General features: G+C 37.9%; 1 protein-coding gene across 1 annotated transcript in view; it reads left to right on the forward strand.

The window, feature by feature from the left end:
• Positions 1-19,917, forward strand: part of Malrd1 (MAM and LDL receptor class A domain containing 1) — a 658,259-nt gene that overhangs the window by 273,802 nt on the left and 364,540 nt on the right. The window contains exons 21-23 of the mRNA XM_021195116.1: positions 9,418-9,574; positions 14,889-14,999; positions 17,600-17,813. Of these exons, the coding sequence (XP_021050775.1) occupies positions 9,418-9,574; positions 14,889-14,999; positions 17,600-17,813 (482 nt within the window). The remainder of the gene's footprint in view (positions 1-9,417; positions 9,575-14,888; positions 15,000-17,599; positions 17,814-19,917) is intronic.

Below are 19,917 nucleotides of genomic sequence, written 5' to 3' on the forward strand. Positions count from 1 at the left end.
ATACCCTCCCCCAACTCCTGCTCCCCTACCCACCCACTCCCACTTCTTGGCCCTGGCATTCCCCTGTGCTGGGTCATATAAAGTTTGCAAGACTACCAGCCCAGAGATGGCACCACCCACAAGGGGACCTCCCACCTTGATCACTAATTGAGAAAATGCCTTTCAGCTGGATCTTGTGGAAGCATTTCCCCAACTGAACCTCCTTTCTCTGTGATAACTCCAGCCTGTGTCAAGGTTGATACAAAAACTAGCCAGTACAATTGTCATATTTTATATCTCTCTACCTGTCTAATGGCTTTTGATTAAAACAAGAATATTGTCAGTTACAGGTTATATGCATCTCATGAGTGTTTAAGATGTACTGTTGTTCTCTTAAGAGATTAACATTCCTGGATTTAAACAGTAAATTTCATCCTCTCCACAATGTGCAGCTGCTATCATCTCTGCAGTGTTTATGTGGCTTTCCAATGTTGTTTAGTGCTCTATTTGGTGGCCAGCCAAGGCTTCAGGCAGAGATGTAACTCATCTTCTCTGCAGTTCACTGTCTTCTAGAATTTCCTTATTTATGTCCACGCTCTCAATTTCAGACTTTGTTTTCTGAAACATCAAGAAGGCATTTGTTGATGCCCTGTTTTCTGTCTAGGCTACAAGCATAGGCAATTATCATAGCAGCTGTTGGTAAAATAAAGCTGGAATCAGCAATTCAGCAAAAAAGAAGTCCGTAGGCCACATCTAACACACTATCTTTGGAAATAGTATTTATCAGATCACAGTATATATTGCCCACTGATTTATATATTTTCTGTGATTACTTTTGCCCAAGTCAAATAGTTGGGATAATATTCTTCATAGAGTAAGAGATCTATACCTGACTCTTCAAAGCAGAGTTTCTAACCTCTAAAACAGAATGTTATTGAACTTTCTCTATACTTTTTATTGAAAACTTAAATTCAATAATCCTATAAAAGCTAAGAACATGTCTGAGTTTTTAACCAACATCCACTGTACCAATAAGAAGATGAAACTCCTATTTCAGACTAAACAAAAATGGTATATTTTATGTCTTTGATTCAAATTAAAAAAATAACAGTTTAAATTGAAAAGAGATCATTTAGGAAATTCCCAATTTCTTCTTATGCTATTCATGTTTAGTTTGAAAGATAAATTCTCACTATTTTTGATAATAGAATGGAGTACCTCTTTTTGAAACATGAATATCCGTGTTCTTATTTGCCCCTTTTTCTCATGTGGCTCTGTAGCATTGCCTATATCTCTATTCTTGTGCCACCCAAAACAGCAGGATCCTATTTTCTTGCCATGCCTGGAGTGGCTTTAATAAATGCTCCATGGGTAATACAAAAGAGATTATAAGTGGATACAAGTTCACCACTGGCTTTGATCTCCTCCAGTTCACACACAACAAACATTTCATTAGTACTTTCAATTCACATAGACATTTTATAAGCTTTTGGCATCTGGATGTCTGCCTAGGAAGCTACTATTTTATGCCGTATCTCCTTGGAGAAGATATATTCCCTCAGCCTTTTGGTTAACTGTTTATTTCTGGTGGGTTTATAAGACTTATTATTTCAAGAGTTTTCAAATATTTTCTTGTGTAAGGATGTTGACTTAGTTTCCAGTTAGTCAAATAAAATACCTGACAAAAGCCACTTAAGGGGGTTACTGGACTTAGAATTCCATGCTGTAGTCCAGCACTGCAGGGAAATTAAGGCAGGAGACACTTGATAAAGCTAGCCACAGTCTTCCAGTAGTCAAGCGCAGACAGCAGGGATTGAATGCATTCAAGTGGCTTGGTGTTCAGATCACTCAGTGTTTTCATTCAGTATAGGATCCAGACTGTGAACAAGTGCTACCCACATTCAAAGTGGACCTGCTTATTAACACCCCCAAAGCCCTCATAGATATGCTTAGGGGCCAACCTGATCTAGACAGTGCCATACTGAAATTCACTGGGGATGCTGTGAAGCTGCACTGGCTAGGCTAGTTTATATCAGCTTGACATGCTTTAGAATAATTTTTAGAAGAGGAATCACAGTTGAGAAAATGTCCCCACCAGAATAATTTGTGGGTACATTCTCCTGTGGTACCTTCTCCTGAATGATGATTTGCAATGGAAGAGGCGATTTATTTTATTCCGTGCAAACCCTGGGCTAGTGGCCTTAGGGGCTGTAAGAAAATAAGCTCAGCTAGTTAGGAGGAGAACGCCAGTAAGCAGGCCTTTATACGGCCTCTGCATCAGCTCCTGCCTCCAGGTTCCTGCCCTGTTTAAGATTCCACCATGACCTCCTTCAGTGATGTGGAACTCTAAGAAGCAATGAACCCTTTCCTCCCAAACTTTGTTTAGGTTTTGGTAGTTTGTAACAGTAATAGAAACTCTAAGACACCAACTCAACACACACACACACACACACACACACACACACACACACACACACACACACCTCAAGGGGGCATAATTTAAGCTGTAGCTTTCTGTCTCCTGCCACCCAAATCTTATTGGTCTTATAATATTAGTGTAGTATAGTATCCAACTTTAAAAGGTCCATAAGCTTTAAAAATTCCAACACCTTAAAAAGTTCAAAAAATAACAGGACAGAGAAAACATTCCCGTTTCAAAAGTAAGAATCGGGATTAAAAGGTTAATCACCTCTTCACACTGAAATGGAACCAGCAATTATCAGGGAAAACATTAAATCCTACAGCTCCATACTCTGCACACGAATATTCCTATTCCTTAGGCTTTGCCACCTGCAGGATCACACAAATTCCCAGTTAGGTATAGGCTACCTCCATTTCACATCCATGCACTCTTGGAGGACAGGCCTTGGTTCTGACATCTCTAATGTACTGGGTCCTCTGCTGTGCTTACTATCACAGCTGTACTCTGTTGCATTTCAGAATCTCTCTGCTGGGAGTTTAGCAGGCCTCAGAAGTTCTCTATACTCCCTCAGTATTTTGTCTTTTATGCCTTCAAAATCAGAACTATATGTGAACAGTACTTTCAAATTCTGCCAGATGGTGATGCATTTAACCTGACCTCCTTTTACAACAGCACCAAAAACATCTGGGTGCTGACTCTGAAGAACACATCTCTTTTATCTCAGGACATAGCACCAGGTTTCTCTTGAGTGAAACCAATCTTTTGAAGAGTGTAGATACTTGCTTCTCTGCATTCTCCTTGTCTGGAAATTTAAGCTTACCCAATGTCTTAGTCAGGGTTTCTATTCCTGCACAAACATCATGACCAAGAAGCAAGTTGAGGAGGAAAGGGTTTATTCGGCTTACATTTCCATACTGCTCTTGATCATCAAAGGATGAAGGACTGGAACTCAAGCAGGTCAGAAAGCAGGAGCTGATGCAGAAACCATGGAGGGATGTTCTTTACTGGCTTGCTCAGCCTGCTCTCTTATAGAATCCAAGACTACCAGCCCAGAGATGGTCCCACCCACAAGGGGCCTCTCCCCCTTGATCACTAATTGAGGAAATGCCTCACAGCTGGATCTCATGGGTCATTTCCCCAACTAAAGCTCCTTTCTCTGTGATAACTCCAGCTGTGTCAAGTTGACACAAAGCTAGCCAGTACACCCAAGCACATTTCTATTCTCAAACAAATTAGTTTCTTATCTTTAAATTCAATACACCTCAAATTCTAAAGTTAGGAAAAGGCTACAGCCACATTCCTGCCAAAATATCGCATAAATGACTCCTAGATCAATTCCTGGTAAGGGCCCATGTTTGCCTCTAAAGCCTTTCAAGGCCAGACATATTATCTGTCCACTATACTCATTTCCTGCAGTATTACTATCATCCTTACTCATAGTAGAACAGTCAGTTAAAATTTAATAAGAGCAAGCATCAAATTTTTTAGTCCAAAGTTCCAAAGTCTTTCACTTATATGCCACATAAATGTTCTAAAAAGCAAAATGTCACATGGGCAGGTTTATCAAAACACTACTATTACTTTTCTGTGAGAATTTCTGTCTTAGTTGTTCTTCCTGTTGCTCAGCTTCACTTCCTGACTGGTTCCACTTTGGTGTGATCATCCATTTCAATGTCTTACTTCTTCATATTGAAAAAAATGTTTTCTCTGTCCTATTTTTTGGGGGGTGTTTATAAGAACTCAGATGTGATAGAATTTAAATTTTAAGTGATTAAAAATTTGAATCTTTTAAAGTTGAACACTACACTACGCTTAAAATGAGGTTTGGGGACACAAGGTAGAAAACTACAGATGAAAGTAATGCCTTTCTCTCTCTTACTTGCTCTTTCATGTGAGTGTGTGTGTGTGTGTGTGTGTGTGTGTGTGTGGTGGTGGTAGTGGTTCATGTCTCAGTTAGACTCCCTGTTGCCAGAACAAGCAAAGTGCATATGTATGTTTAGATCTAAGGCCTCTGTAGCATTATAGCAGGCAACACTGGGCAAGAATACAATGGGTTTTTCAATATTATTTTTCAGTTAGTACAATTCACAAACCTTTTACTGTTTTCAAAAGCTTTATCCATTAGTCCAGTTCTATTACATGGTTCTCTGTGGAGCCATACTCCACAATTTAACAGTCTAGGCATTTGAAAGCCATTCATTTCTTTTAAAATGGCTGTAGGGACATAATAACAATTCCAGTTCCACCTATGAAAGACTGTTTTAAGTGATATGTGAAGACTAATGATTCAACAATGGAAATTGATAAACCAGTTAGCTGGCATATTGTAAGAGGCAAAAAAAAAATCTCAAGAATTTTACTTAAGGTTGCAGCAATAACTTAAAGAAGAATGGACATTTCAGGCCACATCTTAATAGTAGTACTAAGTTTCACAAGCAACTGGAGAAACATTTAAAATATTTTATCATAACGTGCTATAAAATTAGACCATCCCAGAAAGCTTTTTTTTAAATTATTTAATCTTTTTTTTTTTTTTTTTTTTTTTACACTCCAAATTTTATCCCCGTTCTGGTCCACACTCTGACTGTTCCACACCCCATATCACATCCTCCCTGCCTTCCCTCTCCTTGAGGATGTCCCCAACCCTCAGCCCCCACCCCACCAGACCTCTAAACTCCCTGGGGTCTCCAGTCTCTTGAGGGATAGGTACCTCTTCTCTGAATGAACCCAGGCCCAGCAGTTCTCTGCTGTTTGTGTGTTGAGGGTCTCATAGCAGCTGGTGTATGCTGTCTGCTTGGTGGTCCAGTGTCTGAGAGGTCTCAGAGGTCCAGGTTAATTGAGACTGCAGGTCCTCCTACAGGGTGGCCCTCTTCCTCACCTTCTTTCAACCTTTCCCTAATTTAACCACAGGGATCACTGGTTCTGCCCCCTGGTTGGATGTAAATATCTACATCTGACTCTTTTAGCTGCTTGTCGGGTCTTTCGGGGGGACAGTCATGATAGACCCCTTTTAAGAACATTCCATAGCATCAGTAGTAGCATCAGGCCTTGGGGCCTCCCCTGTCACTAGACCTGCTTTTTCTAAGGCTCCTCTCCGTTTTCTTCCCTTTAGTTCTTTCAGACAGGAACAATATGAGTCAGAGTTTTTGACTGTGGAATGGCAACCCTATTCCTCACTTGATGTTCTGTCTTTCTGCTGGAGGTGGGCTCTACAAGTTCCCTCTCCCCACTATAGGACATTTCATCTAAGGTTTCTCCCATTGAGTCCTGAGATTCTCTTACCTCCCAGGTCTCTGGTACTTTTTGGAGGGTCCCCCCCCCCACCTCCTACCTCTTGAGGTTGCCTGTTTCCATTCTTTCTGCTGGCCCTCAGGGCTTCAGTCATTTTTACCCCACCCAATACCTGATCATGTACCCTTCTTCCCCTCCCTGTCCTCTTTCCTACCCAGGACCCTCCCTCTCTCCCCCCTCCTGTGATTGCTTTCTTCTCCCTCCCAAGTGGGATTGAGGCATCCTCACCCTTCAGCTTGTTAATCTTTTTTTTTTAATTCTGTGGACTATACCCTGGGTATTCTGTATTTGGGGGGGGGGGGTAGTATCCACTTACCATAAATATCCTTTTGGGTCTGAATTATCTCACTCTTTCAGAAAGGTGTTTTAATAAAAGTTCAAATAGTAAATAAGTCACATGTAGTCCGCTTAGTGATAAACATAGATAGAAAAGCATAGGGTATGGTTTCTTGGTTGTTTCATTGCTTCTTTTATATACTTTGAAGCATATATCTATGTTCTATTCTTTTTTTTTAGTTGATATTTTATTTGTTTACATTTCAAATGTTATCTTCTTTCCCGATCCCTCCCCCCAGAAACCCCTATCCCATCCCTCCTCCTCCTGCTTCTATGAGGGCATGCCCTCACCCACCTACTCCTGCCTCTCTGCCCTTGCATTCCATTACACTGGGGCATCAAGCCTTCATGGGACCAAGAGCCTCTTCTCCCATTGATGCCCAACAAGGCCATCCTCTGCTATATATATGGCTGGAGCCATGGGTCGCTCCATGTGTACTCCTTGGTTGGTTTAGATCCTGGGAGCTCTGGTTGATTGATATTTATTGTTGTTCTTATGGGGCTACAAACCCTTTCAGTTCTTTCAGTCCTTCCTCTAACTCCTCCACTGGGGACCCTGTGATCAGTTCAATGGTTGGCTATGAATATCTGCCTCTGTATATGTCAGGCTCTGGCAGAGCTTTCAGGAGACAGCTATATCAGGCGCCTGTCAGTATGCATTTCTTGGTGTCCACAATAGTGTCTGTTTGTTGACTGTATATGGGATGGATCCCTAGGTGGGACAGTCTCTGGATGGCCTTTCCTTCAGTCTCTGCTCCACACTTTGTCTCCATATTTGCTCCTGTGAGTATTTTTTTTACCTCTTCTAAGAAGGATGGGAGCACCCACAGGTCTTCCTTCTACTTGAGTTTCATGTGGTCTGTGATGTATCTTGGGTATTCCGTATATTGCTGCTATGCTAGGGTATTAACCATACAAGGATTAATGCTGGAATTGTTTTTCACTGAGATATAATTTAGGCATATACATATAATAGCCTTGTTTCTTAAGATTGCCTTAACTCTCATCTTCTCTGTTAGCTCATTTTCCTTTATCGTAATAAGATATATGAGATAAACATTTCAAGTAAGAGAATATGTTGTGATTAACAGTAAAATATGGTTTCATGACTATCAGTCAAGGTGGGGCAGCATGGCAAGGAGTACATATTTCGTCATGGTAGATCAAAGCTGCTCATCTCACTATGACTGGGAATCAAGAGACAAGAGGCCATAAATGAAACATATTTTTTCAGTCCTATATACCTGGTGACTTACCTCCTCCAGCTATTCCTCACTCCTTAGCTCCCATCATCTCTCAGTGCTCATTAGGCTATGAATCCATAATTGAATTATTCCACTGATACAGGTAGAGCCCTCAGGATCCACTCACCTCCCCAAAATTCTGCTTCTAAATGTAGATATCTCATGGAATACCACTTACAATACACTAACTGTAAGTAAATATTTCTTATCCAAACTCTACCACACCCTGGAAGGCAGAATGCAGGGTTGTTTATTTCATTATCAGAAACTTAACAGTAGAAACATAAACATAAATTACACATGCTATTTGTCATTTATGTAAAATTGGCAAAGTACTATGTGATAGTCCACTTATTGGTTTCTTTCGAAGACTAGAAAGAGAGCTATCTTAATGTACAAATTGCAGAGCATATGTCTAGAAAAGTTAAATAGCCTGTTTAAAATTGAGTACCTTGCAAATGATGAGGCCAGAGGCAAAACCTCATCAAATATTCTGCAATAAATTGTATTTCCAGTTCCTTGGATAGTCACTGGTATGTCCAGCAAGACTGAGCACTCAGTAAATATGTGACAGTGAATGAATACAACTGTCCTCCTCTCCATCTATTCCTGCTACCTCTCCCTTTCTTAAACAAAGGATGATAAAGCTCACAATGAAAATGGTTTTAATAAGCAGTAAGCTTAATCTCTATGGTATCAAGTAACTATCTACAATAAGAAGTGGCAATCAAGCTAGAGCCATGTGTCCCACCATTTGTTTTCTTTAGTTAGTGTTTAGTCCCAGGGAGCTCTGGAGATACTGGTTAGTTCATATTGTTGTTCCTCCTAGGGGGCTGCAAACCCCTTCAGCTCCCTGGGTACTTTCTCTAGCTCCTTCATTGGGAACCATGTGCTCCGTCCAATGGATGACAGTGAGTATCCACTTCTGTATTTGTCAGGCACTGGCAGAGCTTCTCAGGAGACAGCTATATCAGGCTCCTGTCAGCAAGCTCTTGTTGGCATTCACAGTAGTGTCTGGTCATCAATGGGAGGAGAGACTCTTATTCCTGTGAAGGATATATGCCCCAGTATAGGATACTGTCAGGGCTAGGAAGCAGGAGTGAGTGGATTGGTGAGCAGGGGTAGGGGGAAAGGGATAGGGGATTTTTGGAGGGAAACTAGGAAAGTGGATAAATCTGAAATGTAAATAAAGAATGTATCTAATAAAAAATGAAAAAAAGGCAATAAAATTAACATTTTTAAGGAGTTAACTTCAAAATGTGAAAAATTAATTTTTGAAATGATGTCTCATACAGTGATGTAATAACCTGGTCTTCCAGTGTAGAAGAATGTTAGGACAGTGCATCAGGACAGGGTGGGTGGGTGGGTGAGCACCCTCATAGAAGCAGGGTAAGGGGGGGTGGGATAGGGAGTTTGCAGAGGGGAAACTGGGAAAGGGGATAACATTTGAAATATAAACAAAATAAACCATTAAAAATAACTGGTCTCTCTTTAGTAATTTATATCTATTGAATTTCTTAAGACCATAACTCTTTTATGTGAAAGGAACATTGTTATTTATTTTACCATTTCTGGTTTTTTTTATTTTATGTTAGAACCTGGGTCCAGGAAAGAAAACATACACTTTTAAATTAGCTGCAAGGTTGTTACCGTTTGTTGCCATGAAAGTGAACTAAATTAATAAAGAGGGGATGAATGTGAGCTCAGTGGTTTTCCAGACTCGGAACTGTGCTCCAAGGCAGGCGTGACTCAGTCATTTTTGGTTTCTGCATTGGTGTGTTTGCCATTTCTTCCTCCTTACACTGTACTTGCTGATTTAGGCAACAGAAGATAATTTCTATAAGCACACCCGAATATTTGTCATATCATTATATTAGAACAAAATCAACAATATTCTACCATTTGGTCATTTGGTTGTTCACAATCATTCACACTCATGTGCCAATAGACACCATTCACAAGGCCCATTATCTCAGAACCAGAGCACGGGACTATTCCATGTGAAGGTTAAAGACGTAAGTATGCCATAAAACTTTATCCTTATAGAAAATGACTATATAGCTTTAAAATAGAGTCATTGTCAAACTATGTCATGATTTATCTTTTTTCCTTTCTATGTATGATGGTCTTCCCTGCCGCCCCTAGAAATACCACAGATGGTTGGTACCTGTATGCTGACAGTTCAAATGGGAAGTTTGGTGACCTCGCTGATATTGTCACTCCTGTCATCTCACTCATGGGACCGAGATGTACCTTGGTATTCTGGACTTATATGAACGGTGCTACAGTGGGCTCTCTCCAGGTACTTTATGGTCAATACTGGGTTTGGAACTGCCTCTATGAACATGTATACAGCATAATTTGTAGTGTAATTAAAGCAAGTGGAAACATCATTAGCATCGCAATGAGATGCTGTAGGAAAGGCTGTTTCAGAGCTGGACATTTCTGACTAGAGAATTATTTCCTTTTTCTGAAATGTACAGCTATTTGCTGTCCTGAGAGTGGGGCTTTTGTGATATGCTACTTTACACTGGGACATGCCATATTAATGTTCAGCATCGGTGTGGAGAGTATAATATGATAAAGTGGACATGATATGTGTGTGTTTGCAAAGCTACAATCTGGTGTCTTCTCTGGGATAGTGGTAATGCTATATTTTTTTAAAAAACAGATTTCTTTTCAACTTGTTTCCTTAAGAAGAAACATAACTCTTAAATTATTAATTGCAATAAATGTTTCAGATTTCAGTTACAACTTCGGTATGCCCATTAATTAGAGATCTCATTTTTGTTTAATTGCATACTGTATCAAGTCTTAATACAAATTACAAAATACTGCTCATTTTTCTAGTGCCTTTCACATGAATATTTTCTTACCCTACCTCAGATATCTGGGTCCTCAGAGTTTAAAATGATGCAGTTGAGTCCTTTTTTTAAAATGTCCTGCAGATTGACTTTGCCCTGTATATTCTTTGCTATAGGTTCATCTCACACGGTGTTGTAACACTAACTGTAATTGCTTTATGATTATTGGCCTTGTTTGTTTTGTCTAGTCTATATTAATGGGTATGTTGTCTTGTTACTCAAGGTCTTGAAAAATTTTACTTTGACTCCATTTTATTGAGCAGTCTTTGACTGAAGTAATATATTTTTTGCCCCAACTAATTTATTGTGACTACCTAAGTGTCATTTAACTCAATTATTCTGACTACATTTCTAGTTTCCTTATGTTTTAAATCAAAACATTCTCAAGTACATTTTTATCAACTTACTATTTTATATTTATATAAAATGCATGATTAAAATATTTATATCAGTGTAAATAACATACTCCTATATTTTTCCAATGTGTTAGTCTATTAAATTAACATTTTTTTGGACACCTAGACTGTATCACATTTAATTACAAGACAGTCTGGGAACCAAATCCTATCTCTTTGACAAGCCAAATCATATTGTAAGCATTGTTATTTTCTTTCTATTATTCTTTTGTATTTATTTCTTGCCAAAGTAATCAAAGCTTCTTTTGCCCAGAGAAATATCTGAAATTAATTACTTCTAGTTCATGTCTAATTTATTTCGCCTGACCAAAACAGAGAGGTTCCACCAATCCACGTCCACCTTATGTCCTGTCTCCATTTTGGATATTGTTTGGTAGCGAATTGTATGTAAGATTACTTGTTGATTATACATGGATCTAGCTGAGTTTTATAGAATCACCATTATATTTTACTAATTTTTATTGCTTATTTGTTATTTTCCAGGTAACCATGTCTCAACATTAACTCTCAAATACCAGACTTACTTACCTTTAACAGTTTTAAAGCAGTACTGATTGTAGCAATACATAGTGAGGCTGTCATTTAAATACTATTGATCTGGCCTCCTAAGACACATGTGTGTGTGTATTTACAGCTAAGACACGTGTGTGTGCATTTACAGCTAAGACACGTGTGTGTGCATTTACAGTAACCTGTGCTAATTGTGTGTTTCTTTCTTTCTTTTCACACAAGAGCAGGAAAAAGGCTGTGGCAAGCTAAACAATTGCTTTTCCAATAATTTATTGAATGTTATAATTTTCTTTTTATAATAAGTATGATTGATTCACACTTAGGAATTTTTTTTTTCTAAAACATTCAGGAAAATATTTTTTCTCTAAAATTTGTGTAAACATATATCACTTTAAAAATGCTATTGTTAGAGATTTTTTTAAGGAAAATTTAGGTTGTCTTTGTAAGGATTACCTTATTTATGATAGATGTCTTCTTTCATTTTAATGGTGGAAGACTACTTCAGTTTATTCCCACCATAATACCTTTATTATTATTATTATTATTATTATTATTATTATTATTAATCAAATATATTTTATATTTTTATATAAAATAATGTTTCAATGAAATTATATTTTGATCATATTTTCCCTCTCTCAAGTTTGTCTAGATCCTCTCCCCCTGCCCACCCAACTTTAAGTTAATTTTCAAAATCAAACCAAAAATCCAATACAACAGAATGCCTGAAACCTAGGAAACAAAATACGACATCACCAAAAAGAAAACCAAACCAAACCAAACCAAACCAAAACAAAACAAAACAACAAGCCATGCCCAAATGAACAGCTGTAATACATAGAGCTGTTGGGTTCATTATTTTTTGCCAGTATTCCTGAACATAAGTCCTGTGGTTGATATACAGTTTTGTCATTCATTAGAGAAAACTGATTTTTCTCTCTCTCAACAGGCATAAATGACAGTTCAGTTATTAATCTTTAAATTAGTAGCTAAGTTTATATTAATTAATGCATACATTTTTGTAAGTATAACACCAGAAAGTAGACTAGAGTAAAATAAAAACTATCACATCAGTGTCACCTGAAAGACCAACAGAAGGAGAAAGAATCAGACAGAGCCCCACTCATTCACATGCTCAGAAGCCCCATGAAAACACTAAGCTGGAAATCACAATATAAGGCAGATCAGTCTTCCAGTGAGCAGTATCATAAAATTGTATTTGTGCACATATACTCATGCATTTGTTTAATAACATAAAGCTACCTAAACAATATTATAAAGGTATGATTTATATTTGCTTTGCATTGGGATCCATGGATAAAATCTACACCATGGAAATACGAGGAATTGATTTGGGACCACCAGAAGACATATAGAACGAACATGGTTTGGGAGTTTTCCTGGAATACCAGCTCTTGCCTTGAACAGTTAACCTGGTTTAATCCATGAACTTGGCATTTGGTGAGAGACCAAGTCTCAAAACACCAAAGGTGAACAGTAAAGACAGGATTTCACAGGCATGTGTCCCTACATGTGTGCACACACAGGCATATGTCCCCACATGTATGCACACACTTTATTTTAGTCAAAAGAATCATTATTACTTTGTGTTTCCACTAGTAGTATGAACATTATAAACTAAGTATATTTCGTGGTAGAGATTAAAAAGTAACCAATTACCAAATAATTAAATGACAATATATGTGCTTATGTTTGCTCATGATTACACATGATAACATTAAATATTTTTTATTAGTATATCACTTTACAGATTTTCACTCATAAATCTTACAATTCATGTAGCATTAATACAAAGAAGCTTTCCCTAAATATTCCTTTAACATGCTTCATAATTGATTTATTTTAATGATAACTATGATTTTTGATTTTGCTGTGTAGAATTAGATATTCTTAGTCCAAGAATTTGGTGCCATTATTTCTAGCAATATTTTACTGTGATAATGCTATTTGTATAAGATAAATTTATGTGAATCTAATCTGTAAACCGTGATACCATTAATTTACACTATTTGTATTTATTATTGTTGGTTATGTGTATAGTGTATGAGTGCAAGTTCATATGTGTGGACATCAGAAGTGTATGAGTGCAAATTCATATGTGTGGGCATCAGAAGGGAACCTTCAGGACTTATCTCCTTCTGCCCTGATGTCTAGCAATCAAAATATGGTTGTCATTCTTGTGTGAAACAAACAATTTTACCTTTTCAGTCATCCCACTAGCCTGTTAATTTCTTTTTTTTAAACGTTAAAACCTTTAATCCCAGCACTTGGGAGACAGAGGAAGGTGGATTTCTGAGTTTGAGGCCAGTCTGGTCTATAAAGTGAGTTCCAGGACAGCCAGGGCTATACAGAGAAACCCTGTCTCGAAAAAAAAAATTAAAACCCCAAATTTGATCTAAATATTTGACAATTTTATAAATTACATTTTAAAAAGTAATGTTATAAAATAAATTATCTTACTTATTTTAACACAGGAACTGCAACACTGATCCTAATGTACTGACTGATTCTTTCTCCTTCCTTCTCCTTCTCCCTCTCCCCCTCCCACTCCCCTTCCTCCTCCTCCTACCCTTCTTCCTCCCCTCCCCCTTCCTCCCTCTCTCTCTCTCTCTCTCTCTCTCTCTCTCTCTCTCTCTCTCTCTCTCTCTGTTTGTTTGTATGCATGTTTGTTTTTTGCTTTTGTTTTGAGATAGGTCCTCACTATACTGCCAATGGTTATCTCAATCTTTTTTTGTAGTCTCCCCTGCCCTGCTATTTGTGATCTGCCTGGGTCAATCTCCTGAGTGCTGGGATGACAGATATTCACCAGCATGTACAATGAATTACATTCTTGGTGGCTTATTTTACATCATTTTAAAATCAGAGCCACAATAATTGTAGTAATTGTCTAATGCGAGTAATCCAAGTCCTCACTCACAATGAGTACAGTACTATGCTATCACTATAACAAAGTTCATGTATAAGGAGAAAAGTTTATTTGGGGTTGTTCTTTGCAGTCTGTGGTTGGGTGAATAGCTTCAAAGCTTTTGAGGCTCATGGTAAGGCAACACATTGTGGAAAGATGTTATGGTGGGCTAAAAACCTTTATAACCTGAATAGAAAAGGAGAGAAATGGGTCTGAGTCCCATGATCTTCATTAAGGTCACAAACTCGGTGACCTAAAACGTACTTCTAGGATGATCCTCAAGGTTTTCACTCATTCCCAGTCATGCCTCTTATGAACCAACCCAGTTCCCATGTTCCTTTTGGGAACAGTAAAATACAAACTATAGCAAGTACAACAGACTTTTGTTGACTTCAAGAGCATTGAGCAAGGAGCTCATACAATGTGGGCAATGTTCACACACAGCATTTATTTGTGCTGCTGTGCTGGCATGGTATTATGACATAACTGTCTGCTAAAACCAATTAGGTAGTGATATCATTCTCAAAAGAGTGTTCTAGTAGGTAATTTAAAACGTTTACTTTCAATCATGTATATATTATTTAATATATAACACATCTGCTGCTCCTGACACACTTTACATAAAGCCAGAAGAGTTATATTCCTAATAAAATGGTGCCTGGATACTTAGTATTTCATTGAGAGATACTCATGAATACCTTTATCACATCACCACACAGAGCTTGTGAGATTTCCTCCTGGGGCATAGTGCTCCTTGGTCACAGTGGAAAACTAAGATATCTAATGAAAAGGTATTCCAGATTTTCCTCTTAGGGATGACATGTAGGTATTAAAAACCTAAAAATCCCATATGTTTAAAGCCTAAATATTTAAAGCCTATTATTTGATTTATCTCTCCAGGTACTCATCAAGATGGGCAATACGATTTCCAAAGTGTGGGCTCAAAGTGGACAGCAAGGGCCACAATGGAAGAAAGCAGAAGTGTTTTTAGGCATCCATTCACATGTGGAGGTCTGTGATCAAGGGATTTTGTAAAGAAAGAGCTTTGTTAATTTTTGTCTTGAATACTAGTTTCTTTCTTCCTCTCATATGTTCATTTCTTCCCATTTCCAATTTGATATGCTGTGTGAGTGAATGCAGAACATTTAACAGCCCATGTGGCATTTTCCACAAAGAATGGACCATTTTAGAAAGCCATAACTTCTCCCAATTAGACAGTTACACTTCTAGGTACACTTAATTTGAGTGATAATCATCTCTTCCTCTCAGCAAGCTTCTCACATGGAAAGAATATCTCCGTAAATTCTGTGATTCACTATTCAGAGATTTAAGTACAGTCATTTCAAATGTGACTTTCAAAGTCATCTTTGAAACTTATTTTAATGGTTGAACCCTCTTATACTGAATAGAATTGTGTAATTCAAATATTTTTTGAAGTAACTGCTGGTGTATATGCCTTTATTTAGATTTTAACATCCATAAAATAGCATATATCTAAAAATGTAAAATTTCAATAAAAAGAATTACAATATTAAAAATAATTAACATCACAATGTGAAAAACATTTGCTATTGTTGCCATTTAGTGGTCATATTAAGAATTAGGAGATCTAGAGTTTGGATGAGAATTAAATTTAATTCTTGGCTATTATGATAAAAGGAATCTTGGCTATTCTCATAAATGAAGCAAGAGCCCATACTACTTATGCAGGAGAGCAGTCTCTTCTTCTTACTTTAAGTATGTGGAGGTGAGTTCCAGGAATTTGAAAATACTCAAGTGACAGGATCGTTGTTAAATATTGCACTTGCTGTCTTGTTTATATAGCTAAGTGGGCATGGTGGTTATGCGTGCATAGCAAATATCTCTGTGATCCTACTTGTTAAAGCAGCTGTTTTCAATAACAGATGCTCTGCCTGATATACATGTACACTGGCTTGATACTGCTTTAAGTCCAGTTTCCTGAAATGTTATGTAGAATAAGTATTTTATATTTCCTGCCTTCTCTATGACTATCTGGTTTCCTTATTAAGCATTTAGAGGTACTTTACTATATGGATAGAAAGGTCTACCTAAGGAAATAAAAGTTTGAGAATAAATTAATGACTTTACGTATAAGACTTATCATTAGAAGGAGACTAGATATTCAATTTCAGTAGATGTTCAGTGGAGACAAAAAAAAATCTCAGCAAGAATACTTAAATGGATCTGCTCTCGTCAGATATCAATTTCCAAGCCAGCTAAAATGTTTCTTATCAGCACCACACATATAGAATATTAATACAGAAAGATTGTGTTCAAAGTATATTAAGTGGTATTTTAGTATGTAGAAACATGGGTATACTTTTTCCAAGATTCAAATATTTTGTGCCTTGATATTTATCTAAATGATTTGTTGATACTGATTGAATCTTTAAGTATTGATGGCATGTGCCTTAGGATTTGATTGCTGAGAAAGGACAACAAGACCATAGTAACACTTAATTAGGACTGGCTATAGTCAAAGGTTTAGTCCATTATCATCATGTTGGCAAACATGGCAGAATGCAAGCAGACATCATACTGGAGAAGGAGCTGAGAGTTCTACATCTTATTCTGAAGGCAACAGAAGGTGACTGTATACATAGGATGGAGCATGAGCATACATATGATCTTAAAGCCTACCTCCACAGTGACATACTTCCTCTAACAAGACCAAACCTATTTCAACAAGGCCAGACCTACTAATAGTGCCACTCATTATGACCAAGCATTGACTCATGGGGGGGGGGGAGGCATTCCTATTCAAACCAGCACAGCATATAAACATTTACTTTTTCTTATGACTCACTCATCTCCTCAGTAACAATGCATTGAGCACCTACTCTGAGAAATACAGTGAGAAGGTCCAGTGGTGAGCAAACCAGTTCATGATTCTTCAGTCATACGATTCCATTCCCTAAAGACTCAGAAAGAGGTGTAACCTTGACTTACATGCTGAAGCAGCATGAGAAGTCAGAAGACTCTTTGGTAGAATCCTATATTTAAACACACATCACATACACATGTATACAGCCACACATTCCTGTGTGTATGTATGAGCACTGAAGACTTCGTCATGTATTTAAATTATCTACTCACTTAACCTTGACAGCAATCTAGCTCTATTCATAATGTAATGAGTACGTATAAATTGGGACACAGAAGTGTCTGCCTGGGGTTCTTCTCTCTTTCTCTCTCTCTCTCTCTCTCTCGTGTGATGTGTGTGTGTGTGTGTGTGTGTGTGTGTTGTTTCTGAGAAATAAGCAGTCTTGTGTTGTATGTCAGCTAGTACAGGGAGTGAACATGGGTACATGGCTCTTGGTTGAAGTCTAGGCAGTAAATGCCAACTTTATATATTTGAGGCAGTAGTGTTTATTTTCTCATATTCTTAGGCACTGAACAGACAGACTTTAATGGTGCTATGTCATTCTGAACCCCTCTGAGCCATTATCACCCTGGTGGACACTTACATTATGAGGTTATCGGTTATGGGAGTCAAGCTAGATGTTCTTGATATGTCATGATTCTGTGAATTCTAAACTTCTTGACAACATAACACTGAATGGCTTTTCTTACTCATTTTATATTTTTAGGTTGTCTTTAGGGCAAAACGTGGTGTCAGTTACATAGGAGATGTGGCAGTAGATGATGTTTCCTTTCAAAATTGCTCCCCGTTACTTAGCACAAACAGAAAGTGCACCACTGATGAATTCATGTGTGCTAACAAGCATTGCATTGAAAAGGACAAACTGTGTGACTTTGTGAATGACTGTGCAGATAATTCAGATGAGAGCACGTTCATCTGTGGTAAGTGAAAGGGTGTTTTTCTGCTCTTGTCATTTGTCACTGAAATATAAATTTTAGATAAATCTCAGTAGTAGATGCAGCCATATTGATTTAACAGTTTAAATGGCCCCCTTTCTCCTCCTCAATACTTAACTTTGAACAAAATTTATGGAAAACTGGTAGATGGATTTTTGTTGTTGAATGAAGGTGTATGGTAATTGGACCTGAATTGGAAAGTAGATAGGGAAACAGATATTTACCATACGAAACAATGTGATTGAAAAAGAAGCCAAGCCTCTTTTGAAATCTATTTATATGGATTGATTAGCATGTGTACTTTCACCTATTTTAAAGGCTCACATTTGTTTACATGCATAATCAGGTGTGATACATTGGTGAAGAAATAATGTTCTGAGTACGTATTAAAATAATGAAGTCTTCTACCACAATAGATATGGAGTAATTCTGTAGCAATGGTGTTTGGGTTCACCTCATTCAAGACGGTACCTATTAAAGCTCTTAGCTAGGGTTTTGATCTGTGCTCACTGAGGGAATTCTGTATCAATGTGTGACACAATCTAAGTTTACTTCATTGCATTATAAATGAGCTGAATATAGATTGTCCAAATAAAGTTATTTTAACTATTTTATTTTTATTAGATATTTTCTTTATTTACATTTCAAATGCTATTCCCAAAGCTCCCTATACCCTCCCCCAACACCTCCTCCCCTACCCACCCACTCCTACTTCTTGACCCTGGTATTCCCCTGTACTGGGGCTTACAAAGTTTGCAAGACTAAGGGGCCTCTCTTCCCAATGATGGCCAACAAGGCCATCTTCTCCTACATATGCAGCTAGAGACACGAGCTCTGGAGGTACTGGTTAGTTCACATTGTTGTTCCACCTATAGGGTTGCAGCCCCCTTCAGCTCCTTGGGTATACTTTCTCTAGCTCCTCCATTGGGGGCCCTGTGTTCCATCCAATAGCTGATTGTGAGCATCCACTTCTGTGTTTGCTAGGCACTAGCATAGTCTCACAAGAGGCCGCTATATCAGGGTCCCTTAGCAAAATCTTGCTTGCATGTGCATTAGTGTCTGGGTTTGGTGGCTGATGATGGGATGGATTCCTGGGTGGGGTAGTCTCGGAGTAGTCCATCCTTTCGTCTAAGCTCCAAACTTTATCTCTGTAACTCCTTTCATAGGTATTTTGTTCCCTATTCTAGGGAGGAATGAAGTACCCACATCTTGGTCTTCCTTCTTGGTTTTCTTGTGTTTTGCAAATTGTATCTTGGATATTCTAGGTTTCTGAACTAATATCCACTTATCAGTGAGTGCATATCTAGTGACTTCTTTTGTGATTGGGTTGTCTCACTGTGGATGATATCCTCCAGATACATCCATTTGCCCAAGAATTTCATAAATTCATTGTTTTTAATAGCTGAGTAGTACTCCATTGTGTAAATGTACATTTTCTGTATCCATTCCTCTGTTGAGGGACATCTGCGTTCTTTCCAGCTTCNGGCTATTATACATAAGGCTGCTATGAACATAGTGGAGCATATGTCCTTATTACCAGTTTGAAGATTTTTCTGGGTATATGCCCAAAAGAGGTATTTCTGGATCCTCTGGTAGTACTATGTCCAATCTCCCATGCTCATAGATTGGTAGGATTAACATAGTCAAAATGACCATCCTGCCAAAAGCAATCTACAAATTCAATGCAATTCCCATCAAAATTGCAACCCAATTCTTCGCAGAGTTAGAAAGGGCAATTTGCAAATTCATCTGGAATAATAAAAAACCTAGGATTGCAAAAACCATTCTCAACAATAAAAGAACGTCTGGTGGAATCACTGTGCCTGACCTCAAGCTGTACTACAGAGCAATTGTGATAAAAAAAAAAAAAAANTGCATGTTACTGGTACAGTGACAGACAGGTAGATCAATGCAATAGAATTGAAGACCCAGAAATGAATCCACACACCTATGATCACTTGATCTTTGACAAGGAAGCTAAAACCATCCAGTGGAGAAATGAGAGCATTTTCGACAAATGGTGCTGGGACAACTGGCGGTTATCATGTAGAAGAGTGGGAATTGATCCATTCTTATCTCCTTGTACTAA

Source organism: Mus pahari, chromosome 3 (assembly GCF_900095145.1).
Source record: "Mus pahari chromosome 3, PAHARI_EIJ_v1.1, whole genome shotgun sequence".
Lineage (NCBI taxonomy): Eukaryota > Metazoa > Chordata > Mammalia > Rodentia > Muridae > Mus > Mus pahari.